Below are 26212 nucleotides of genomic sequence, written 5' to 3'. Positions count from 1 at the left end.
AGAAACACAAAGAGCGAGGACTCAGAAAAATAAAAAAAAAGTGGGCCCTGATGTCTCGGCTCCTGTGAGTCACGGGATACAAAGTGAGAGACGTGCCGACAAGCAGAGGTCTCTCTCACGGTCCCAAGCCAGAATTATTGCCTTCATAGGAAGGCGTGACGACTTTCGTTTCTTGAAAGTGCTGAAAGGCGGAAATGCAATTAAAGGGGTTGGGGGACAGGTGAGGCGATAGAGGGGGATAGGCCGCAAGGGCCGCGCCAAACCAGAAGCGCAGTGGCTAGGGTTACGTAGAAACTAACTCTATAAAAGAAGAAGAGAAAGAGTTGGGGCAAAACACACAAAACTCAGAAACACACAAAAGAGAAAAGCAAGAACAAAAGAAAAGAAAGTTCAAATGGCCTCTTCCTACCCATTCTCGCTGGATCTCAACCTAGCTCAACCAACTCAGACTCAGGGCCAAGCAGTGGCACCAGTGTGGATGCCCTACTTTGCCTCAGCACGGGGGCACGTGACAGTGAATGACTCGATACTGCTGGACAACGATGTTGCCCTTGGAGTTGCTAGAAATCTAGTGACTCCCAAGGATATACGGGTGCTGGGATCAAGGGATGACAACCGGGTCGTGAGCGATGCTCTGGCACTAAGCGTGCAAAGCACAGCAACAGTCGCAAGTGTGGGTCATCGCCTAATTGCGAAGTCCCATGAGGTGGAGGTGCTAAGAGGTCAGTTGGCGGCAGAGCGAAGTATGGTTGAAGAGTGCCAGAGTATTATTAAAAGTTTAAAAACAGAAAGGGCAAGGATACTAGAGGTGAATCGACACCAGCTGGAGGCGTTGCGGGAAGAGAACAAAAATCTCTCAAAGATGGTAAGTGTTTACGCCCATGACATGAGAAAGCAGCTGGAGGACATAGACCGACCGGGAAAACGCAAGAAAACAGACCGCGAGAGTGGTTACGCTCAAGCTAAGAATGCAATCTTTGGGAGCTCGAGTGATGAGCCCCAAGAGGCTGTGCGTGAAGCCCCGGAAGTGGATAGCCAAAGGGCTAAACTCAAGGGTCCTATGGTCGAGACACCGAGCACTGGAAAAAAATGATTCAAATGTATTATTGGTGTGCCTGTTTGTCTTTGCCTTTCGGTGAAATTTTTTTTTTTTTTTTTTTTGTTCTTTTTTTTTTTCAATTTCTCGTTTTCGGAAATAAAAGAAAAGAAAGTTGCAAAAGACAAAGAAGAAAAACAAAACACACTTCCCAAACTTGAATAAAGGGAATGCGACAAACTAAAAAGAAACAAAGCACACTTCCCCAACGGAAATAAAACAAAGACGACAAACTAAAAAGAAATCAAAACACAATGCACCAGAAAACAGGGAGGGAAAGAAAGTAAAGTGAAAGCAGAAATGCTTCCCTGTTTAACTTGACTCATCCGCAAATTGCTCCGGAAATACAAAGTGGTGTCGGCTCCCCTATGAGAATAAGTCTATTTAAACCACTTCTCGGTTGAAAGAAGGAGCATCCTGCATTTCAACCTGCAAACTCAAGAAAAACCATCAAAAAGCCCAAACAGAAAAATCAATGGCATCCCCAGATATGCTTGTTGATGACCTTAACCTTGAGTTGTCGCTTGCACCACCAAATGCCCAGATACGGGCTCCTCCAAACCCTATCTTCCCAAACTCCTCATACCATCATGGTTCGGCCTCGAACTTCTCTGAGGTGGTGCCGCGTAGGGCAGTAATGCCGGAGGGCATGACTGTCAGCAGACTGACAGTTGCAGATCATCTGCATGTGGCGCAGAGGTCTGACCAGATGGCAGTGGACGAGTCCCACAATCTAACTGTGCTCAACGCGGTCTCGGCCACAAATTTGGGCATGCGCCTACTGGCGAGAACACGAGAGTGCGGGGCACTGAGTGAGGAGGTGGCGGCCCTGAAAGCTCTGGTGGCGGACCTGCAGAAGCGGCTCTACAGTGCCAGCCAGCATGTAGAGATGCTGCAAAAGAGGAATGAAGATCATGTAGAGCTGTTGCAGGTTCTACAAGCAAGAACAGACAGAGGCAATTAGTAGAAGCCTCAGGTGGTGCAAAATGCAACAATGAACATGTGATTGAGAAATTTATGTTTTTTTTTTTTTTTTTTTTTTTTTTTTTTTTTTTTTTTTCTTTTTTCAAGTTTGTGTTTGGAATCACATGTATGGAATGAAATAAACATTTGAGCCAAAGTTCAGTGTGTGCAATCATGAAGCAATTTACTTCCCAAACTTAACAACAAAATAGAAACACAAACAAGTAAAGGAAAGTAAAAGTAAGAAAAACAAAGAGAAACAACAAGAAAATCGAAATTACCTTGGTTGGAAAATTGTAACCCTAACACAAAAATTAAATAAATAAAATTAAATAAAAGAAAGTTTGAGTCTAGAGAAACTCCACTTTGAAGCGATTAGGACGACAACAAACTTCTTCTATTCACCTTGGGTTGCCTCCCAAGAAGCGCTAAGTTTAAAGTCTTTTGCCGGACTTCCAACATACCATGGTCACTTAGGGGGTTTTGGCTCAATCGCCTCCTTGTGCCGAACATGAAGTTTCTTCAAATCTCTTTGCCATCTAATCAACCCATTTCGTATTCTTTTCTTTTTATGCGCATGAGTAGATTTCAAAAGCAATTTTAAGCGCTCTTCAATACGTGGATTAGATGGAGGAGGCACATATTTAGGGTCGGGTGGCCTTCTCATTTGAGTAGAAGGAGTGACATTGAACATATGATTGGTGCTTGGAACATGGATGTTCAGCTTGTCTTCCTTTAGTACTTCAAAAACAGAATATGGCATTAGATTAATTGAAGCACCGAAATCAATTAAAGGTTCCTCAAACAATTTATCACCAACTATACAAGGAATTGTGAAACTTCCTGGATCTTGCAAATTGGGAGGAAGCTTCCTTTGCAAAACAGCAGAAACCTCTTCCGTTAATGCAACAGTTTCGCATTCCTTGAGCTTGTTTGCATCCAAGGAAGGAATATTGACTTGCACTTGCTTGAAAGTTTCCAATATGTCCTTGGCATGTTGATTTTTCCTAGAACTCATCAACCTGTGAGGAAAAGGAGCATGTAAGATATCTTCATCAGTAAGTTCACGACTTACCTTCTCCTTTCTTGCCCTTCTTGCAAGTTCATGCTTTGGGATCCACTCAGGTGAAGATGCTGCTTGTTTATCTTCCCCCATGTTGATTTCATCCTTTTCCTTAAGCTCAGTCACTTGTTCAACCTGCATTTCATCAACATTGTGAATCAAATTTTTAGAACCATCAATTTCACCAATTACCTTACCAGTTCTCAAGGTAACTGCTTGAACATGCTCACGCCCATTTTGTATCACTGTTTGGCTAGACATTATCCTAGCTTCCCTTTGACTCAAAGATGTGACAATTTGCCCCACTTGATTTTCTAGATTGGCAATGGCCTTAACCATTTTCTGCATGTGGGTATCATTCCTCTGCATATGGGTGTCATTCCTCTGCATGATGAAACTATCTGTGTGTCTAACCATTGAAGCAACAATTTCTTCCAAAGTTGGTCCTTGAGGTGGTTGGTGAGATTGACTAAGTGGTGGTGGATTATAATATTGGGGTTGACCATAAGGTGGACAAGTATTATGTTGGCCTTGATATGGTTGATATGACCCTTGTTGAAAATTTGGATTGTCGGTCCACCAGAAGTTTGAATTATTTCTCCACTCCGAATTGTATGTTTGTCGGAAATATTTATTCATAGGCAATTCATTATGAAAGGAGCCAAAAACATTTGCTTCTTCCATCACAAATTTATTGGAGTATTCTTACATAGTAAGTTCCACAATTTCAGTTGCGGCTGCCATTGGAGATGGTGGAGGTGACTCCTCGGATGTTCCTGTAAGAAAAAGAAACAAAAACAAATCAAGATAAAATGAAACAACAATCAATAAACAAAAATAAAACTAAGTACTCTAAACATACTCAAACAAAACAAATAAGCAACCGTGCCAGTTCCCCGGCAACGGCGCCAAAAATTTGTTGCATTCCTAAAAGGACACAAATTAATGTGCAAACAACCAATTAAAAATACCCGCAAGTGCACGAATCTAATGAAGTATAGATTATGTAAGTACGGGGTCGATCCCACGAAGAACTTGTCGGTTTCCTATAAGTTCTAATTTGAGTACGTAAAGAACACTAATTTTACACAACACACAAACACAATACAAATTGGAAACTAAAAATGAAGTAAGGAAGATAAAAGAAATGAAACAACACAAGAAAACAAAGAAAAACACAAACAGCACTTTCTATCACCCGTTTATCACCATTTGGACAGATTCGTTTCTCTGTTTTTCAGTTTCGACCTCTGTCCAGTTTTTGACCTATAACTTTCCAACCGTTTATCCAAAATTCACGTTCTTTATACGGTTGGAATCAGCACAGAAAATGCAAGAACACAACGTGGACCAAAAGTCCAAAACAATTACGGAAACAAACAAAATTCAGTGACAAAGACACAAAACGTGTCAAACACGCAACTCACACACACATTGGGGGGGTTTTTTGATTTGGTTCAAGTGACCTATTTCTATTGCATGAAAGTAAATGGACTTTGAATTTAAATGTGAATGGCAGAGATGAATTATCAAAAAGTGAAATTAAAATGTAACAAACACTAGGGTTTCGGAATCCACCCTAAACAATTCTACCCATGTTCATGGATACTCAAGTGATGAACTCTAAATGTATTGATGAAGATGTTCGCAATCAAGACCATGGGTCGTGGCTCAAGACGCATTGATTCTCTCTAATATACGTAAAGTGCATGGTTCGTGCTACAATACTTGTGCCCTCCTCATAACCGAACCTAGGTATGGTTCGTACTTCGATTCGATTGCAAGGAAAACCCATTAAGTTCAAAGAGAATATGAACATCACAAGAACCCTAATAGCATGGTGTTTACATTAGGTATTCAAGAAACCAATTCACATGGATGGTTCTTACTCCATCCATCTATTGCTTAGGAAAACATGAAGATACACATAATCCCAACAACCTCAAGAAGCATGCTTTCAAAGGTAATCAATCAAGGAAAACACACATCAAGGATAGATTAATTTGGTGAATTGGAATTCATCAATTGTTGTCAAGAAACCAATTCACATGATGCTCACTTAAACAAGTTCAATCATTTGTTGCTAATTAGAAATTGTGTTCTTGGTTATCTTACACAACTTCTCAACTTTAGCTACATGCATACAACCTAAGGTGATTAAGCAAAGGAAGCAAACACATATCATAAAATTCAATTAGTGAATGGGGTTCATCAACAACATCTAGAAATTCATACACTCAAGCATCAAAACAATAAGGTAATCATGTTTAGGGCTTCAACCTAAGCCCTAGCTATGGAGTTTAGTTGCTCATACTTATTCCAAATACAAACTCGAAATATAACTAGAAGGAGTTTACAGATTTGGAAATGATGAAAGCTTGAAGTCTTCAATGGTGGAAGTCTTCTCCTTTCTTCCTTGGCTGCACCTCCTTCTCCTTCCTTGCTCTTAGCTCCCCAAAAGCTGCTCTCAAGTTGTGTAGAATGTGGAATAGCCTAATTTCCCACGATCAAAAGGCTCCCAATATCAGATTGCAATTTTGACTTCTCCTCCCTCTCTCCTCCTTTCCAGCTTTTACCTTTTAATATAAAACTACCACCTTTGATAAAGCCTTAGCCCATTGTCCCCTTGCCATGATGGAGCTTTGACTTCACAAAGATGCCAAAAGCTCAGAAAATATCTATTTTACAAATGTAATTCCTTGTTACCAAGAGTTATGGTAACAAGAAGTTAAGATGACACAAGGGAGGTAAAAGCTGGCCAAATCCGGATTTCCAGAACTGTGGTAACATGATGGATTGGTTGGATAGGCAATACTTGTCCAATGGAGCTCAAATTTGGATATGTTGTAGTTAACATCCATTGGAACAAGTCTCATGAAGATCATGACCTCATCCGAGCACCAGAGCATGTTGATCCCAGGCCAAGAAGTTGACCTACGAAAATGAACAAAAACAGAATTTATAACTAATAATGCACTTTTAGCTCATTTTCATCCCAACCAAGGCAAAATCTAAGAAAACACAAAAAGGAAGTAAAAAGCTATAAAATGTCAAGAACTAACTCAAAATAGTGGGTGAATAACATGAAAAATCATGTGTAAAAATGAACCGAACATAACATTCCTCGGATTATATCCTTCCTTTTAATATAAAGTAAATTACAACGAACATCCTCTACGGATCTTAAAATCATACACAGCAAACATAATTTTATAATGCACATGAAAGCCTCAGATTATATTGTGCAACCTTCTTTTCTTTTAACTTTGAGGAAAAAAAAAAGATTTACCAATTTTTATCTGTGACCAATTGCAAATATATATATATTTTACATAATTTATTTCAATATTTGTGTCATTTTTTCTTTCCCTCTAGAAATCTCCGACGGGTCGGATAGGAATATGCCACCTGGAGGGAAAGCACCGAACTTGGGTTACCAAAAATATTAATAAACAGCAACTAATTAAACAGGATAGGTAGGGCCTAAAAACTTTGACCGAATTTTCATTTATCTCTGAAAAAAACAATGATGATAATTACCACAGTAAATGGATATTAATAACACCCCTTTCAGCATCTGTATTTTCTGTTCCTCCCATTTCCCGGTTCCCAATTCTCAGTTCCTCTCCCCACACCACCCCCACCCGAGGGATTGCCGCCACGCCAACACCCCACATCCACCGTCCACGCGAGATTTTGCCGATATACTTTTAATCATCTCGCGAGAAATAAAAGATCTTCCCCTCTCTTCTTCTTCCATGTCCAAAGCAAAAGAAGATTAAACAGAGCAGGGAGAAGGAGAAGTAAGTAGTAGAATCCAGCTTGGAAATCTGTTTCCCAATGCATTTAATTACTATTTTGCCACCATAATTACTCCCTGCACCTCTCTCTCTCTCTCTCTCTCTCTCTCTCTCTCTCTCTCTCTCAGTGTCTCAGACAGACTCTCAGTCTCAGTCTCACACCCACTGCTCTTTATACACACCAGACATAGACAACAAACCCTCCTTCCCTTCCCAACTTATTCTATATAAATACTTTGCCATCAATCCAAGCCAAACAATTATAATTATAAAAAAAATAAAAAATAAAAAAAATAAAAGAAAAAAGAAAAAAGAAAAGAAAAGAAAAGAAGAAGAAGAAGCTCTTCTTGGTCCTCATTATAATAATCCTCTCCTCTTTCAAACACACACAATCACACACACACTCTCTCTCTCTTCCCGAATCTCTCTCAGTTTCAGAGCTCTCCACTCTCCCCAGGTTCGTCTCTAACCGAGAGATAGAGAGAGAAAGCAGAGCAGCCTTCTCTCTATCTCTCTCTCTCTGAGTTTCAGTAGCCTAAAATCAATTTTCACGTTTTTTGATGGTGACGATCAACATATGCATGCCTGCATTTTCATTTCTCGTAATTAATTTCGATTTTGATTGACGCAACTTGACGCTGCGTATATTTATTAATTGTTCTTATTAATCTTCTTCTTCTTCTTCGTCTGTTGCAGTTTTTTCTTCAGCGCATGAAAAAATGGGGAATTAACAATCGGTGAACAGTTATCGCTTGTAATCGTTTCGTTTCCTTTTGCATTGCGCGTTTCGCGACGTCGTTTTGGTTGGCCGAAATGCGAGTCAAGGAGATGCACCCGCTCTGCTGCATCACGCTGGAGAGCGCGGGACTCGACGACCAGTCGCCGGAGATCTCGCTCTCCCGGACCCGTAGCCTTCCGGCGAGTCTGGCGAAGGCGCCGCTCGGATCTGATACCAATGCCTCCGGCCGGCCGGCGGGATCTGAGACCACCGTCGCCGGAGTTCTCCACAAGTGGACCAATTACAGCAAGGGGTGGAGATCCAGGTGGTTTCTTCTCCGAAACGGCGTCCTCTCCTACGCCAAGATTCGGCGCCCTGAAACGCTCAGCCTCTTGACGCCAAACGACGACGTTCGACTCATCGGTGAGATCTCCACTCACCGCCTTTCGAGGATTGACAGCGGCACGGGGAGACGGAACAATAAGCCCCCGAAAACTGTTGGAATCGTCCACCTCAAGGTAAATGTATGCACCGAAACGGTTCGTTTTGTTTTCGTCTTCGCTTTCGTAATTCGCTGCGATCGGTTTTAGAGCAACAATGTTGCAATCGGGAAATGCTGAAGCTCTCTTTTTGGCGCTATTTCAGTAACGCTTTCTAATACGGGGGAGAAACCTTTACTCAAAATTATACCAAAAACGTTATCCTTTCACTCTTCTGTCTTTCTCTCTCTGTTTCTTTTTTTAATTTTTAATTTTTTTATAAAAAAATTTGGGTTCTGATTGTGAATCTGCGAGAAATATAACTTGGCTTTATTATCTGAGCGGGAACTGGGTATGAACCGTTGGTTCGTCGCATTGTTCGCCGTGTTCTGGGTTTTGGTTTTTCTCTTTTTCTGGGTTTTGTGATTTTCAATTTCAATTTTCACGTTTCGTGCTCTGTTTTTTCAACAGTTTAACTGGTTGTTAGTGTGAAGTGGGTCACATCAGCAGGTGGGCATGGGCTTGATAGGATACGTCGTAGGCCTAGGTATTATCCTGTGGTCACATCGGTGCTGGATTTTTATTCGTTGGATTCAAGCTCTCATTTGAGCGTTCAGCTCTCTGATTCACTTCAGTTTTTTTTTTCTTTCTCAAAATTTCACGTCCCATCCTAGTGTAATTTCAGTTTAAAAAGCACCCAAAAGAAGAGAAGAAAACAAGGTTTGGTTTTTTTTATACTTACTTTTAAGGCCTCCTGGTGTACTCATATATAGTAACAGATATACAAAAGGCAGACGTGACTTTGAGATTTTTTTTATATAAAGAAAAACACTGAAAGAGAGCAGTGATCGGACGGTGGGGATGGTGTTTTTTCTGAAATATGGAAGTGGGATTCTGTGTTTTGCTGGGTTCTGGTTGTCTCACTTGTTTGTTTCCTTTTGACTTGGCGTGGGTTGAGTTCACAAGTTAAGGGTTGCTTTCAAGTTTTATTTTATTGTATACTTGAAGGTTGAACAATGGGTTTCATTTTCAGTGGCTTATATTAACAATGTGAAGACTTTGAGGCCATTAGGTGGCTTTTGCCCTTTTCAAGGTTGAGATGTATGCAACCACTTTTTTCAAATCGGGAAAAAGAATTTATTTTAACTTCTAAGCATATTCTTAGTCCCTTTCAAAGCCGGGTTTTTATATTGTTAGTGGATATGCTCAAAGTCTATGATGAGGAATTTTCTCTGCAGTGATAAACCGAAGGGGGGTTTTGTGTAGAGTTTCTGCTTTGGGTTTTGAAACCGAAATGGCATGATCTCGTTTTCATTACATTGTTGGTGTCATTAATTAGGAGCTTGAAGTGGTTTTCTCTCACCTGGGTTATTTTCTGGTGGTCTGAAGACTGAAGGTGGATGGGCTGAGTTCAGGCTAATGAATTCTTTTCTGGGTATCAGCTGCTTTTCTTTTCAGGGCCTTATGTTATCTGCATTGATGATATATATATTTTTTCTTTTCTTTACCATTGACTTGTGCTCTTTGATTGAATGCTATTGTAATGAAATTTGTATTTGTTTTGAACATTGAACGCTAATACTTCATGTTTCTTGCGTAATCTAAAGAGATGGTTCTTTCTCTTTATTTAGCAGATCTCATCCTTCAGAGAAAGCAAGTCTGATGATCGGAAGTTTTACATATTTACTGCTACAAAGACCCTTCATTTAAGAACTAATTCAAAGAGTGATCGGGCAGCTTGGCTACAAGCTTTGGTCTCAACTCGGAGTCTATTTCCGCTTAGATCCTTGAATGATTGTCTCTCCCTTGTACAAACTGATTTATCTATATCGACTGAAAGACTGAAAAAACGCCTACTTGAAGAGGGAACCAGTGAGAACCTCGTACAGGATTGCGAGCAGATAATGCTCTCTGAATTTTCTCAAATACAAGGACAGTATAAGGTTCTCTGTGAAGAACGATCCAATTTACTCGACACACTAAGGCAGTTGGAGGTAACTAGTTCTTACTACATTTTCCCAAAGTTAATTTTAAGTTGCACATGATATCTAGTCATAGACCATCTTGTCTTTTCTCTCAGCTCCAACTTCCATCTTAGTCCTTTTGTTCTCCTAGTTCTTTGAAGTAATAAACAGTCTTCCTCCTGATTAGAAGTTGGAAGTCACTCCTGAAATCCAATGAACTAAATCTTTGATCTTGTTATGAAGGAATTTTCTCACACCTTAGGACTGCATTTTTTTTCTTATCTTTTTAGTCTATATTTTCAGTTTGGTTGTGCAAATTTCATAGTTACTTTCCTTGACTGCCTATTGTGTAATCGATATCTCAACCAATTAAACCATTATACTTGATTTTACTAATTTCTGGTCAGTGGAATTGCATACGTCATAGAACAGATGCATGCCGCCATTAAATGCACTTATTTATTGTGTCTAACAGCACAAAAGGATCATAATTTCCGATTCCTCAACCAAGAATGCTAGCATTAGCATGCGTTGGCTGAAGTGGATCCCACAGTGTGGGACCTGCTAATCAACTGTAAAGCTCATCTTGGTAGCTCGTTGGCACAAAGCATTTAAAGCTATATGCATGTCACTAACAATTGATCAGATCCACCAGACAGGATACCCAAGTCCACACTGCTGCTGAGTTGTTGGACTTATCCACCGAGGGATCCGTGGAATTTCTGTGGATTGCATTGGAGGAAATCTAACAAAGCTAGGCAGATAGATATACTCCTTTCCCACTAACAAGAGAAGGTTACTATATGAACACATTAATTAGTGGACATGTAAAGATTAAATTAGCAAGCTTTGACTTGCTTTCCGACATTATAACAATTTTTTTAATTCTTAGGCTACCTCAAATACATGCAAGTAAGATTGATTCCAGCTTTCGAGAGCAGATTTTTTTTCAAGGACTGGTCCTGATTAACAAGCTCTGCTGGGCTTAAATCATTCTGAACTTTTGTTTAATGTAAACTACTTTGATATTATGAGCGAGAGAGATGTCATAACCAAAATTGTCATTACCCTTTTGGATGCTTCTTATTTTTTCAATCATTTCCCATTTAGGTAATTTGTTAGAGCATTGTCTTGTGTTTCTTGAATGCAATGCTCATAAGATATTCCTATTCTTTATGGTGTTTGGTTTGTCAGTTCCATATATATGAAAGCATTACAATGGTTTTTTTAATAATGGTTCATTATCGAGTGACCTCCCATCTTTTTATGTTACAATTGTATTTGTTATGCATTAAATTTAAGCCTATTACTTTTGCATATGCAGGCAGCTAATTATGAAGCTGATGCCTCTGGGATTCATGATGGTGAATACCAATTGACGAAGCATGAGTTTTCCAGTTTGGGACAGGGAAAATATAGTGGTACACAGTTTATGTTAGCTCTATCCACTTTCTTATATATTCTTTCATTTTCTATTTCTAAATACAATACACTTTCCTTAAACAAAAAAAGTAGTTATTCTTGAGTACACAATTGATTGGGTCAGGCCTAAACTAAGGATCTCCATGAGATGTTGTTAGAGTTTGACTACACTTAGAGTTGAACTATACATTCCCTTATGTTTTAAACTAATCCATTGAAGATCCATTCTTTAATAAAAAATTTGCCGACCTCTCTTCAACATTAGAATTGACTTGATGATGCATACACTGTTGATAAGATTTTCAATGCTGACTGGTTACCCATTTGAATGGTTATTTTTGTTGCTTGTCATTTTTCATTTGATACAAAAGTGGCTAATATAATTATGAAGACTATAATGGTCAATGGAAATCATCATTTTTTGTTCTCACTTTGTAGCCTTTTTGTCTTTCAAAGCTTAAATACTCAAAATTTCTGCCATCCCAGAGCATTATCTTTTATCAAGCTTCATAGCATGTGCGATTTTGTAGTAACATCTATTATGGTTTTTAGAGTGCAGCACAACTGAATCATCTGACGATATTGAGAAACAAGAGCTTGAGGAAGTGTCAGATGAAGATGAAATGCCATTTCATGACACAAAAGAGTATTTTACCGAACCAAACATAGGTTGTGGGTCAATGAAAGGGGTTGTAAATAACACTAATAAGCACAGTGAACCTCGAAGTCAATTTGATAATGTTGAGGAGACGCAAACTGAGAAGGAAGTTCATGATTATAGATACGCACACATTGAAAGGCGAAAAGAGCTTCCCACTCCAGTTGAAAAGGAGAAAGGGGTCAGCCTTTGGTCTATGATCAAAGACAACGTGGGAAAGGATCTCACTCGAGTTTGCCTCCCTGTGTACTTTAACGAGCCAATATCATCTCTTCAGAAGTGTTGTGAGGACTTGGAGTACTCGTATCTTTTAGATCGGGCATATGAGTATGGGAAAATGGTAAGATTAAGGAGGCTTCTTAAATTATCATAAATTGCTGTCATAGTGTATGCTTATCTTTGTTTATCTTATCAGGGAAATAGTCTCCAAAGGGTTCTAAATGTTGCTGCATTTGCGGTTTCTGGATATGCATCGTCTGTAGGGCGGCACTGCAAGCCATTCAATCCTTTGTTAGGCGAAACTTATGAAGCTGACTATCCTGATAAAGGAATTCGCTTCTTCTCTGAAAAGGTAAGGGAGTAAAATAAAGGAGCAATTGGTAAATTGAACTTTACTTGAAAATAAGGCCTGATAACTGAAAATTGAGGTTGAGATATGAATCAACTTGTGACAAGCATATAACTTCTGAAAAGACTCTGGAATTTTGGAAAAGAAACTGCAATACAAAGTTTTTGACAATGAAAAGCACATCAAATAATGAACCATTTCATAGAATCTGTGAGAAGTGAAAAGTAGAAATATGATAAGTTGGCTTGGGCTTAAGTCCTCTGAGAAAGAAGAAAAAAAATGGAAATGAAATTGCCACTCATGTTAAAAGGGGTAGTTATCATGTCTGAGTTTACAGTTCTTATTTATCACAGATAAAATGCTACTTTGACCATAAATATTCTCACTTAAAGGACTTTGAAAGTTTATTAATATTTCCTAGCCTATTGAAAAGGAAAATTACTCAACAAATATCTGTTTTTTGAAAACTTGATATAGGCAAGCAAAGGCTATAACTTTTCTTGATATTCTTACAGTGGTTTTATATAAATGTATTATTTTTCCCAAAATAAAAACCTACTCAATCCCAAATATGTCAATAAATTTTTACTTGAAACAGGTTAGTCACCACCCAACACTCATTGCCTGCCACTGTGAAGGTAGAGGGTGGAAGTTCTGGGCTGATAGCAATATCCGCACAAAATTTTGGGGGCGATCAATTCAGCTTGACCCTGTTGGAGTTCTGAGCTTGGAGTTTGACGATGGTGAAATTTTCCAGTGGAGCAAGGTGTGCATTGATGTGTAATTGTGTTTTTGCCGCAAACTGGCTACTCATTGGAATCATTTTCTTGCCTTTTCTTTATGTATATTACAAGCCTACAATTATGCTTAAACATCTTCATGTCTTGTAATAGGTCACAACAAGTATATATAATCTTATTCTTGGTAAAGTATACTGCGATCACCATGGTACAATGCATATACGGGGTAATCGTCAGCATTCATGCAAACTGAAGTTCAAAGAGCAATCAATTCTTGACCGAAATCCTCACCAGGTTAGTGGTGCATTTTTTATTTGTAGGCCCTGAATGATGTTTTAATATGCGGAGTGAATGATGTTTATATGCTGTAAAGAATGTTGAAACATTGTCACTGCCCTTATCAACTCACATCTATGTGGGCCTATATATTGTGACGCTCTTCAGTATAGAACCATTTTCTTTCTTTAATATGAGAATTTTTGTTTGAACATAATTGTTGGATTAATGGCAACTCTACATCCACGTAGATCCATGGAGTTGTGGAAGATGTGATGGGGAAAAAGGTTGCTACGCTATTTGGGAAGTGGGATGAAAGCATACATTATGTTAATGGTGATGGCAGTGGCAAGCCAAATCCTTCAGATGCTTCGTTGTTATGGAAAAGTAGTAAACCTCCTAACATCACACGGTATAACTTAACTTCATTCGCAATCACACTGAACGAGCTAACACCTGGACTGCAGGTAGACATGATGTATTACATCAAATGTTTCATATGCATTTTCATTTTCCTCTTATGCATCTCTAATTGTTTTTTATAGCTTTGTCTGATCCCGGGTATTTGATCACGGATTAAGGAGAAGCTACCACCCACGGATTCCAGGCTCAGGCCGGACCAGCGGCATTTGGAGAATGGAGAATATGAAAAGGCAAATGCAGAGAAACAGCGGTTGGAGAAAAGGCAAAGAATGGTATGTTTGGCATCTTTACCTATCTTTTTGGTCACATGCACACAGACATCCCTACATGCCAGCTTCAATGGCTGATATTCTTCTTGCCAGTTTTAAGTTGTATGAGTGGAAGGTAATCTGCTATTCATATGTTTGCCGTGGTCTTTGTATTTGGTTTTTCTATGATGTTCCAATTTAAGAATATATTGCACCCCTATACTTTATGTCATCAAATTCAAATACCATACCATATTCAGACCAAATGCTGATTCAAGTCACTTGCCAACTAGAGTCAACCCTGTCTATCAAACAGCCTTCATGTTGGAGTCCGGCATTTATAGATTGTATGTCCCTCCCCTTTAAAGTTGTGAGAGACTTTATATTTCTGGTAGTTAAGAAGTTACGATACTCTTTGGTCAATATTGGAATTTGTTTCAAGGGACTTCAGCAACTTCCTCTTCCAACATGACAAAAAATGCGTGGTTTTCCTCTTCCCTCATTTTACTCCTTTACAATAAATTACTGAGCTCCGTAAGATTTGAAGAGCAGTTTGAGAAAGTTATTTGATTCATCCATTTGATTTTGAACATAAAATGTTTATTAATATTTTCAGTGTATAGACTGGAATAAATATGTGGATATTTATACGGAGGTGGCGTATAATGCAACTGAAATATTATTGTATGGTTATTAATGTTGATGGTGATCCTTGAATATATTCAATGCACAGTCGAGGAAACTACAAGAAAATGGGTGGAAACCTAGATGGTTCCAGAGAGAAGGGGAAGATGGACCTTTCCGCTACGTTGGTGGCTATTGGGAAACACGGAAGCAGGGAAAATGGGATGAATGTCCAGACATTTTTGGTGAATTTAGTGAAGGCCTTGATGAAGCATTAGAAGGGTCATGATTATGATTCAGGTGTGTACTGTCTGGAAAGCTATGTTGGTACATTCTTAAAATTGCAATATATATATATATAAAGTTTATGGTGGTAGCCATATATGAATTAAGGCTCTACTAATTCACTAAAATGTTGTTAACTAAGTAATTTTTCTGATAATGCAGGAAAAATAAAACGCCTTGAGATGGCCACAGTCAAAGCTGTGTAACACTTAGCTTGGCGTTTCCTGAGTTGGTGTATTTGTTCAAGAGTTTGTTTGTCAAGTTGATAGCAGATATCCTCCTGGACATTTTAAAGAAGAATTCTCTCTCTCCTTTGACTGTAAGTTGATGATGGTTAGATTGTAGTCTTGTGCATCCTTGTAATGTTATCATTGTCAATGTCATGGGATATTAGTTTACTTATCTAATCTCTCTCCTTTTCTCACTCTCACATATGTTGTAGTTTGTTTTTCTTTCTTTTCTTTGGGTGCTAACCATTGGTTAAGCATTTTCATATTTATTTGTATTTTCTTTAGTAATAAAAAGAAAAAATGTAATTTGTCATCATTCAGTTATGTAATAGCTTTGGTCTGGCAATTATTATACAAGTGTTCTTGCTACGAACTTCGTTGGGTTGAATTCGGTGAGGATTAAACTGAATCTCAGTTCAAATTCTTTGTGATATTGATATGCAAACTCATCAACTTGAGTTACATGATAAAATACCCGAAATTTGATTTCAGTTTGAAAGTTAATGTACCGAAGTTTCTGGATTTTTTCTTGTACATTACTCTAATGGCTTGTTACTTGTTTTGGAAAAAATTAAAAAAGCAGAGAGGAAGATGGGTAAGAGATTAGAATTGAGCGAGGAAGGAATGTATAATAATATAACTAAAAGTTAAAGAACTATATGCGTGATAGCTATGCACATAAACCAACAGATACCAAAGTGACAAGACGATGTTCTAAAGATTCTAATGTAGAGGGAGAGGGGTTCATTTTGGGTGCAAGGAGACAGGCACACTACCTTGGATTAACTGACTTAACTCACATCCGGAAATGAAAATAACGTAAAATAGATCAAAACTGTGATTGACCTTTAATTTACTTTTTATAGTTGCTTTGTTATTAGAACTTTGAAATAGTGATTTTGAATGGGGTTGAGTTGGAACTGGGCCCTAATAGAATGGAGTTGAATCATTTGGATAAATGATGTGGCTTAGACAAGGATGCCTCCCAGGCTCGAGACAGAGACGTGTTGCCCATGGTTTTGCATGGTATGTATTATTGTTATTCTTTGATCATATATATATTATATCGCAATTGATAATGCGATCTCTATAAAAGTTAAGGGACATCACATCAATTTGATCCAAAATAATGGTAATGTCCCCAGCATTGCCTTGATGGTTCTGTTTTTTTTTAAATTTTTTTATTTAAATTATATATATATATTCACACTAGATTTTAAGACTAGTGAAAGACAATGTAGTGTGATCATTAACAAGCTTTAATGATTCTTCATTTCTTATTTTCTTTCCTTATGTACATAAAAGATTACAAGCTTAGGTTAAAGAAAAAAGGAAAAAAAAGAGAGGAGAAAAAACCAGATATTTATGCATGGGCACAAATCTCTGGTTCCTCCAATTCTATGCCCTCCTCAGCAAGCCTCCTGTCCTTGTAAACATACCAATTGGCACAAAACAAATAGATCACCAAATTCAAAGCACTCAAAAGTGCCAAAAGCCAATAGAAATCATAAAGCTTCCCTTGGTTGAGATTGTCTGCCAGCCATGGCTTACTGTGCCCTGTAATCTTATGCACAATAGTGACCAATAGAGAGCTAAAGAAGAACCCCAATGAAAGAGTGCTCAAGAACAAGCCTGTGCTCATAGTCTTCATCCCCTTAGGGCACTCCCTGAGGAAGAAGTCAAGCTGCCCAATATATGTGAAGGCCTCTCCGGACCCCACAAAGAAAAACTGTGGGACCAGCCAGAAAACACTTAGTGGGATCTCAGCCGTTGGATTGTCGGTCAAGCCATGTGATCGTGCGGTGTTCAAGCGCTTGACCTCTGTGAGAGCTGCTGCTACCATTGCAAAGATTGAGAAAACTAGGCCAACTCCTATGCGTTGCAATGGGGTTAGTCCTTGTGGGTTTTTCAGGGCTTTTCTTGCAATGGGGACAATGAGCCGGTCGTATACTGGGACTGTCAAGAGAATGCTGCCTACAAAGAAAGCTGTGAGGGAGGCAGGTGGGATTTGAAATGATTTTCCAATGTGGCGGTCCATGGAGGTTGCTTGTGACACTGAGAATGTGGTCATTTGAGCGTAGACAGTCCAAAACATGATTGTGGTGGCCCAAATTGGCAACATTCTGATAATTAATTTTACTTCTTCAACATCGGTTAGGGTTGATAAGCTCCACTTGTTTATGACCATGGTTGTACCGCTGGCTGTTTTGGGGTCCTTGATTGCTGCTTTATCCAAGAAACTGCACAAGAAGAAACCAACAAATTAATTTTGTTTCCATGGATGACGTAGTGATCATGTTTTTGTCTCAGCATAGTTTCTCTTATTAGTTTGAGAAGAACTTTCGTTGGGAACTTTCATGTCATGTGACAGGTTGAGTAGCAGGCACCATCCAGTTAAACTTTATAAAGTGGGAAATTTTATGTCATGTGACTTGTTGAGTAGCAGACACCGTCTAATTAAACTTTATCAAGTGAGAACTTTCATGTTGTCATATGACAGGTTGAGTAGCAGACACATGTTCATAAGTTCAAAATGAAAACAAACATTTTTCTAGGTGCATACATACATAGGAACTTTAGGAAAAACGAAAAAGAAAGAAAGAGAGGCAACATTTCCCAATAATAACACACCATTTTAGAAACATGGTCATGTGAAGAGGCACAAGGGAAACCTTGTGAGTCACTTGATGATTTTTGTTTTTGTAGTTTCAGGGATTTGTTCTTTTGTGCCAGTTTATGAGACAAGTGCGGTCAAAGGTAGTGTATATATAGAGGAAAAGATTTGAAAAAGTGGGTGATTTTGAAATAATAGAGTATGCGGCCAAAGAGGGCAGAGGCAGATGCAGTGGAATACATAAGCAAGTATGTCCGTGACTGATGGAGCAAGGCAAGCAGGCAGGCTCATATCATTTTCATATTGCTGGGGGAAGGTGATAACTAAGAAGATTCAATCATCCAAGTCCAAGACAAGAAGCGTGATGACCGATTTCCAGGACAGTCTGGCCCCAACCCTCGTGAATATATGCTTTTCATTCTTAATTTCTAAATCAAATTAAATTAAATTTTATATATAGAAAATCTCCCTGCCTATCTGCGATTGGTTTTGGCGTATATATTCAAGGCTACAAATCAATTATGAAAACTAAAAAATAAAACAGATAAGCCTCCCCCTGCCTATCTTCGATTGATTTTGGTTGGTGTAGCCAGCTAAGCGCTAACCTAAAAATTGAATATGAGTCTACTTCAAATCTTGTTTATTACTAAAACGTAAGAACATAGCGTGCGTAAATTACTTTTTGTAAATAAATTTGATGACTCTAGCGTAAGATGAAAAAAAAACAGTTAATGCAGTTAAAGTAGTTAACGTAGGAATTAGGATGAGTAAAACACTAACCGGAACTGCTTGCTATGAGGCAACTTCTGCTTCTTCTTCTTCTTGAGTCCATCATCAATGTCATCAACGTTGTACAAAAACGACACGTCGGACGGCAGCTCCATGTTCCTCTTCCTCCACGCCGCCACAAACACCCCCGATATCTGAGTCAAAGGGCTGCCCACCAGTTTCTTGAAACGGTACCGTCTTGTTCCTGACAAGAACAAAATGAGGCCAAGCACAATTGCACAGACACATATGCCATAGCCCCATTGCCTCCCCAAGTTGTCTTGTATGTAGACAAGAACGGTGACTGCGGCAAGTGAGCCTATGCTTATGAAGAAGAAGAACCAGTTGAAGAAGTTTGTCATTTGTCTTCTTTCTTGTTTGTCTGACTCATCAAATTGGTCTGAGCCGAAGCCTGAAACGCTGGATTTTAGGCCGCCGGTGCCCAGGGCTGTCAGGTAGAGGGCTATGTAGAGAACCATGAGTTGCTTGCCGCTCGCCGGGATGCAAGGTGTGCCGGTGTCGGCCGTGCATTTTGGGGGTCGGAGGCTGGGGACTGTGGTTGAGATTGTCAATATTGTCACACCCTATTAACCAAAACAAGTAATTAAGAAAGGAAAAAGAATTTAACAAGCAAAGAAGTAAGGTAAAAAGCGAGTGCTAGTGTGAATTTCACGTAATGTTACTAATCCATTTATGTTATAACATAATATATTATGTATTTATTGATATTATATTCTAAAATTTATGACATATCAATCAAGTTGTCCACTTATATTATAAAACTTGAATTAATATCACCCCGTGATAATGTGTCCATCACATCCAAATGACTTTTGTGTTGTTGTACTAGAGAGCAATTTCCCCAAACTAATGAATTTAACCAAATAATTATATCTTAATTAAATCATTTTTTTTTTCTGTATAGAATTAGAGAGGAGAGAAAAGTAAGAATCGAACTTGTATGAGGTACGTAACTGCGTATTAATTTAAGTTTGAGTTAATTTTAGTGATGATGTAAGGTGAGCTTACCATTGCTTGGATGGTGGCAAATATAGCGATGGTTAGGTATCTGTCAAAACAGGAAAAGTAATGTTAGAAAAGCCACATTTTCATGTTATATTTAATTAACAACAAATGACTAGATCTCATAAAGTTTGAAAAATTGTCCCCCCTTTAGAATTACTCAATCAAAAAGTGAAATTAATTAAACCATCAATCATTCTAAGGAAATTGAAAAAGCGCACACCAAACACCAAAAGTGATGGAAGTGAGCCAATATCAAAATCAAAATGTGAAACCAATTAGAAAATTAATTACCTGCCAAGAAAGGTATCGGCCACAAAACCGCCGAGCAAGCAGAGCATGAAGGAAGTTCCAAGAAAATTGGTGACGGTATTAGCAGAGGTAGCATTGCCCAAGTGCATGGTTCCAGTCAAATAAGTCACCAAGTTAACAGCAATTCCTAGCGTTGTTAGCCTCTCACAAGCCTCTACACCTGAAAATCAAAGAGATCAAAGATGAGAGCAAAGAATCATGGTGGATTGTTGGGGGGGGGCACCAAAAACAAAGAGAGTAGGGTAGCTATGTAGACCTAGAATCATGGCGGCCGCCGTCCAGCCACCAGTCTTGGACCTCTCAGCGGGGCGGCCCTTGAAGTCCCAGGCATCTGGGAGGGTCAGTTTCTCTTGTGTTTCTGGGAGGGTACAGTTACTCATAGTTTGGAGCTCTGCACAAGCTGCACTATTTAATATTTCTAATTTGGTTGCTCTCCTTTAGGCCAAAAGTGTTTGTGAATTATATACAAAGAGGGAGGAACTGTGTGGCACAATTTGGGGCAGGGCTTGTGACCTTTTTATAGTGGGAGCTCATTGAAAAGACCTTTGCATTGATAGAAGTGGAAAGTGGTGGTATATTTGTGAATTCTATGATTTGTCTAGGAGCTCTTGTTTTAATGATGTGGCAGCATATTCAAATTATTTCATATAAAAATAAAAATAATTTAGTCTATTTATCGATATGGATGGATCAATGCTCATACAGATTTTTTTTGTTTTTTTTGTTTTTGAAATGACACCTGTAACCTAGCTAGCTTGATTTTGTCACACATTGTAAAACAAAATAAATGGAATCCCTTGTGGTGAGCATGTACTGTTTGAAGAAATGGGCGGACAAATCTAATTTACCACAATAAAAATTGATAATTATGATACATTTAGGAATAAAAAAAACAAAAAACAAAATAGAAGTTAATTAATCAAAGATTAAAAGGACATCAGTGTGATGCATGTCTGCTGAAATTCTTAATTAGACGACGATCAAATAGGACAGAGGTTTAAGCACCCCAGATAGAGCAGTGGGATTGCTACGTTACCACTTCTATTTTCTTTCCCAATTAATCTTGCTTCTTTTTCTTTTTCTTTTTTCTAGTTCGTTTATAATTGCTCATCTTTCCACCCGCATGTTATTACTATAAAAACAAAACTCAATTTCACGGCCTAAAGAGGAAAAAGAATATAATAATACTATTTGTATCACATTTATTGACTACATTGCTGACCACCTCTCTAATACAGATGACTCTATCAGTGTATGTGGGACCCACTTATATTAGACAGGTGATCGGAAATGTGGTCAGAGGTGTTGTCTTTAGCTGGCTGGGAGGCTCAGAGTGTGGCACATGTATATATTGTCACTTTTGTAAATCCAACATAAGACAATAGTTTATGAGTTATGACTTAGTCTGCTGACTCTTAAATTTTTTTGATAAAGGGATGATTTTGATATGTTTTGGATTTTTACATCGAGTGTTATGTTTGGATTTCAGTTATGGTTTAGCTTTAGTTTGTGTTTGCTTCTTTTGGTTTGTTCTTGGCCATTGGTTACTTTTAGTTTAGCTTAATTAGTTTCTGTCCTCCAGTTGTTGGGTTAACGCTGTAGTTCTTTTCTTTCCCACATTCTTCCAGTCTGTCCCGGGGTCTTTGGGAAGGAGACAATTCATCAAAAAGAAATCAATGATCAAAGTTTTGGCCACAAATTTAGGTCACATACTTCATCATTTCAATAGCAATAATACTAAAATTAAATGACCCAGATTTTTTTGCAGATTTAAATATGTGGGTTGGTTAAGACAGTGTGTCTGTCCCTTACACATGAGTTCGAGCCACTCCCCATATATTAGAATCGTTTAGAATATCACTCTTGCATTTTTTTATTGAAAAAAAAGGGAAGATTAACCGGGGTATAATCTTGGTTAGGATACAATCATGATTTTGAAAGAAGTCAATGAGATATTTAATTGAAATTTGAAACTGGGAACTGAGGAATGCACCACGAATTTGAAAGAATGGAGCCCAACTCCAACAACCAGCCTCGAATTGAGCAAAAAAACTTACCTATAACGGGGATAGCACTGTTTTCTATCCCCGGCCAATAACACAATGACACGTGGAAAAGTTATCATACGTGTCACTGTATTATTGACCGGGGATAGCAAAAAGTGCTATCCCGGTTACATGAGAGTTTCTCTCCGAATTCAGATCCACTGAATTGACATCATGGAACAGAAAGCTTACATTAATCATTGAACTCAATAAACCTTCCATTATTATATTCTTATATGTTCTTTCTCCTTAATTCAGAGCCTCAGAGAATAGTGAAGAGCAAGAATTGTTGTGAAACCAGCCCTTCCTCGACTTAAAAGACATATTATCTTATATCTAAATTCAAATTATGGAAATTTTATTATCATTTACATATGGTCAACATTGGATATAAGCGAACCTCACCACTATTAAACGATAAGGCATCACATAACTTATATAAGTGAGTTTCAATTTTTTTTTATTTTAAAATAAGCAATATTGGAGGCAGGGACGGACCCACAGTGGGGTCAATGGGGTCAAACGACCCTATGGACTCCATGAACGCAAGGTAGAAGGTCCCTTTGAAATGGTATGTGACCCCATGAATGGGTGAAAGAGGGAGCTGCAGAACTTGAGGAAGAAGAAGCTGAACAGGGGATCTGTTTTTTTTTTAAAAAGAAGCTGACCAAAACGGCGTCGTTTTGGCCCAGCTTCTAATTTTTTTTTAAAAACCGCTGACGCCAAAACGGCGTCGTTTTGGAGAAGCCCAGCGAATTTTTTTTTAAAATGCGCTGGCCAAAACGCCGTCGTTTTGGACCAGCTGCAACGAATTTTTTTTTAAAAGACCTGGCCAAAACGACGTCGTTTTGGTCCAGGTCTTTGAAAAAAAAAAAAAAAACAGATTGTATAACAGACCCTCTTCGACCAGACATACCCTCAGAGCTCCAAAACCCCCCATTTCCTAAACCTCAAACCTAAATCCCCAATCTCCACCTCCCACAAACCTTTAACCCTCTCCCCCATCAAGCCTTTAAGCCCCAACTCCTCCATTGCCGCCGCTTCCAAAGGCTTGCCTCCGCTTCCACCACCTCACAATTCAAGGTAAATTCTAACTCTAAACCTAAATTACTTAAATTGAATTTATGATTGTATTATATTGTTTTGATGGCTTATTATCACAAAAGGTCCCTAAGGTTTACGAAACTATCAGATTGCATCCTTAATGTTTTTTTGTGTCACTTATGGTCCTCAAGGTTAGTATGTGTGATCACAAATGGTCCTTGCCGTTAGGTTCCGTCAAAAACTCCGTTAGTTTGCTGACGTGGCATATATACATATCACAAAACATCCCTGAGGTTAACACATCTATCACAAATGGTCCCTGCAATTTTTTTTAATTTTTTAATTTAAAATTCATAAAATTTTATTTTTGTTTTTTATAATATTTAAAAATATATATTGTATTTTAAATACATATGATACTATATTTTTGAAGATGAGGGCTCCACATATATGCCACACCAACAAACTAATGAAGTTTTTTTTTTAAAATAATCTAAAATTCATAAAATTAAAAAATGAAAAAACCATTTATATAAGGATTTTAACCTTGAGGACCATTTATAAACCCTAAACCCTTGATTTTTTTCATTTTTAAATTTTATGAATTTTAAATTAATTTTTAAAAACTCCATTAGTTTGTTGATGTGACATATATGTGGAGCCCACATCTAAAATAATATAGTGTCATGTGTATTTAAAATACAATGTATATTTTAAAATAATTTAAAATTCATAAGATTTAAAAAAGAAAACCAAAATTTTATGAATTTTAAATGAAAAAAATTAAAAAAATTTGCAAGGACCATTTGTGATAGATGTGTAAACCTCAGGGATGTTTTGTGATATATATATATATGCCACATCAGCAAACTAACGGAGTTTTTGACGGAACCTAACGGCAGGGACCATTTGTGATTACACATACTAACCTTGAGGACCACTAATGACACAAAAAAACATTAAGGATGCAATCTGATAGTTTCCTAAACCTTAGGGACCTTTTGTGATAATAAGCCTTGTTTTGATTTATTGGATATGATATTGTTGAATTTTTTGTGGTTAATTGGTATAAATTTGTTGTTCTCTTTAATTGATTTTAGTTATTATTTTGATGAATTTATGTAGAATTATGGAAAGATTTTTTAAGAGAAAGTCATCATTGGGTAGTTCGGATAGTGTGGGTAGTTCAAGAACTTCAAGTTCAAGACAAAATGAATTAGATGAGGTTTTGGCTAATCTTCAAGCAGACCCGGGACTAAGAATTCGTATGATTGAGTATGATACTAATATTAGAGATGAGGTTCGAAGAGCATATCTACAAAAAGGACCTTGTCAACCTAGAGGTCATTCTTTCCCACAAAGTAATATCTGGGGTTCAACATGTTACCGACACCACTTCAAGTTCACTAAAGGATGCCATTGACATATTCTTTTCTTCTAATGGTTTGAGCTTTTCCAAGTTACGAGGACAAGGTTATGATGGAGCTAGCAATATGAGAGGTGAGTTGAATGGCCTTAAAACAAAGATTTTGAGAGAACAACCTTGTGCATACTATGTTCATTGCTTTGCTCATCAACTTCAACTAGCACTTGTTGCCGTAGCAAAGAAGAATATTGATATTGCCTCTTTCTTCGCAACCACTAATAGTGTGGTTAACCATGTTGGAGCATCTTGTAAGCGCCGTGATGCACTTAGAGCACAACTCCAAGAAGAACTTGTGATAGCTTTTGAAAATGATTGTCTTATAACGGGGCGAGGTTTGCATCAAGAAACAAGTCTCAAACGTGCCGGTGACACACGATGGAGCTCACATTACGGTACCATTATTAGCATCATTTCCATGTTTTCATCTGTGATTCATGTGCTTCAAATGATTATTGATGATAATCCCAATGATAGTGCCGGTGAAGCAAATAAGATTCAAAGGGAAATGCTTACTTTTCAGTTTGTGTTTCACTTATTCTTAATGAAAGCTATATTGGGACTCACAAATGATGTGTCACAAGCATTGCAAAAGAAAGATCAAGAAATTGTGAATGCAATGGCTTTGGTGAAATCATGCAAGGAAAGGCTACATTGGATGAGGAATAATGGGTTTGATGCATTGGTTGAAGAGGTGTCTTCATTTTGTGACAAATATCATATTGATGTTCCTAACATGGATGAGGCATTCCTACTTCCAGGGAGGTCAAGGCGTAATGCTCCAATAAAGACAAATCGTCATCATTATCGTGTGGAGCTCTTTATTTATGTCATTGATGAGCAACTTACGGAGTTAGATGATCGTTTTAATGAGGTAAATACTAAGTTGCTTATTTGTTTGGCATGTTTGAGTCCGAATGATTCATTTGAAGCTTTTGATAAACAAAAGCTACTTCGTCTTGCTCAATTTTATTCTCAAGACTTTTCGGATGGGGATCTTTTGGCACTTGAAGATCAACTTGAGCTTTATATTCATTATGTGCGTTCGAGTAGTGATTTCTCTGACTTGCAAGGGATTGGTGATCTTGCAAAAAAAATGGTGGAGACAAGGATGCATCTAGCATTCAATTATGTATATTTGCTTATTACATTGGCTCTAGTTTTACCGGTTGCTACTGCTTCAGTCGAGAGGGCATTTTCAGTCATGAATATTATCAAAGGTCCACTTCGGAACAAAATGGGAGATCAATGGTTGAGTGATAGTTTACTTGTTTACGTTGAGAAGGATGTTTTTGATTGTATTGAAAATGAAGCTATAATGCTACGTTTTCAAAATATGAAACCTCGTCGTGGCCAATTGTAATTTGTAATGTTGTTTTTTACATGAATTATGAATCAATGTACTATAGTTTCATTTTCAATGTTA

General features: G+C 38.0%; 3 protein-coding genes across 8 annotated transcripts; 2 read left to right on the top strand and 1 right to left on the bottom strand.

The window, feature by feature from the left end:
• Positions 1–6731: 6731 nt before the first annotated feature.
• Positions 6732–15930, top strand: LOC110765127 (oxysterol-binding protein-related protein 2A). Of its 6 annotated transcripts, none has more exons than XM_088253087.1 (12): positions 6732–6925; positions 7619–8164; positions 9751–10113; positions 11408–11504; positions 12058–12503; positions 12579–12734; positions 13330–13497; positions 13625–13765; positions 13999–14214; positions 14329–14442; positions 15152–15342; positions 15490–15930. In XM_088253087.1, the coding sequence occupies exons 2-11, from the start codon at positions 7736–7738 to the stop codon at positions 15329–15331; spliced, it is 2310 nt and encodes a 769-aa protein (XP_088109213.1). In that variant the 5' UTR covers positions 6732–6925; positions 7619–7735; the 3' UTR covers positions 15332–15342; positions 15490–15930. The 6 variants fall into 6 exon arrangements, 5 of the variants coding, with proteins under 5 accessions (XP_088109213.1, XP_021823892.1, XP_021823894.1 ...); XM_021968200.2 differs by lacking the exon at positions 6732–6925 and adding an exon at positions 7209–7379 and having other exon boundaries at positions 7619–8158; positions 9754–10113; XM_021968202.2 differs by lacking the exon at positions 6732–6925 and adding an exon at positions 7209–7379 and having other exon boundaries at positions 7619–8158.
• An 874-nt stretch (positions 15931–16804) lies between these two features.
• Positions 16805–20796, bottom strand: NRT1.1 (nitrate transporter 1.1). Its single transcript, XM_021968203.2, has 5 exons — positions 20531–20796; positions 20257–20434; positions 19969–20008; positions 18952–19523; positions 16805–17797 (listed from the first exon to the last, which is right to left on the bottom strand). The coding sequence occupies exons 1-5, from the start codon at positions 20652–20654 to the stop codon at positions 16921–16923; spliced, it is 1791 nt and encodes a 596-aa protein (XP_021823895.1). The 5' UTR covers positions 20655–20796; the 3' UTR covers positions 16805–16920.
• Positions 20797–24658: 3862 nt separating this feature from the next.
• On the top strand, positions 24659–26149 carry LOC110753869 (uncharacterized). Its single transcript, XM_088253767.1, has one exon. It carries the CDS (start codon positions 24659–24661, stop codon positions 26147–26149), a length of 1491 nt encoding a protein of 496 aa, XP_088109893.1.
• The last annotated feature ends 63 nt before the right edge of the window (positions 26150–26212 follow it).

The sequence above is a fragment of the Prunus avium genome, chromosome 5 (assembly GCF_965620075.1).
Source record: "Prunus avium chromosome 5, drPruAviu1.hap1.1, whole genome shotgun sequence".
Taxonomy (NCBI): domain Eukaryota; kingdom Viridiplantae; phylum Streptophyta; class Magnoliopsida; order Rosales; family Rosaceae; genus Prunus; species Prunus avium.
The sequence above is the reverse complement of the archived record's forward strand: the minus strand, read 5'-3'. Positions and strand labels throughout refer to the sequence as shown.

Bases quoted from the DNA above. Each gene is read 5' to 3' on its own strand.
- NRT1.1 (XM_021968203.2), bottom strand. From the start codon at position 20,654: ATGAGTAACTGTACCCTCCCAGAAACACAAGAGAAACTGACCCTCCCA. The intron at 19,524-19,968 runs GTAAGCTCACCT...TTTGGTTAATAG, and splicing joins TTGCCACCATCCAAGCAATG to GGTGTGACAATATTGACAAT. The intron at 17,798-18,951 runs GTTAGTGTTTTA...CTTCTTGTGCAG, and splicing joins CCTCATAGCAAGCAGTTCCG to TTTCTTGGATAAAGCAGCAA.
- LOC110765127 (XM_088253087.1), top strand. From the start codon at position 7,736: ATGCGAGTCAAGGAGATGCACCCGCTCTGCTGCATCACGCTGGAGAGC. The intron at 13,498-13,624 runs GTGTGCATTGAT...GTCTTGTAATAG, and splicing joins AAATTTTCCAGTGGAGCAAG to GTCACAACAAGTATATATAA. The intron at 13,766-13,998 runs GTTAGTGGTGCA...ACATCCACGTAG, and splicing joins TTGACCGAAATCCTCACCAG to ATCCATGGAGTTGTGGAAGA.
- LOC110753869 (XM_088253767.1), top strand. From the start codon at position 24,659: ATGAGGTTCGAAGAGCATATCTACAAAAAGGACCTTGTCAACCTAGAG.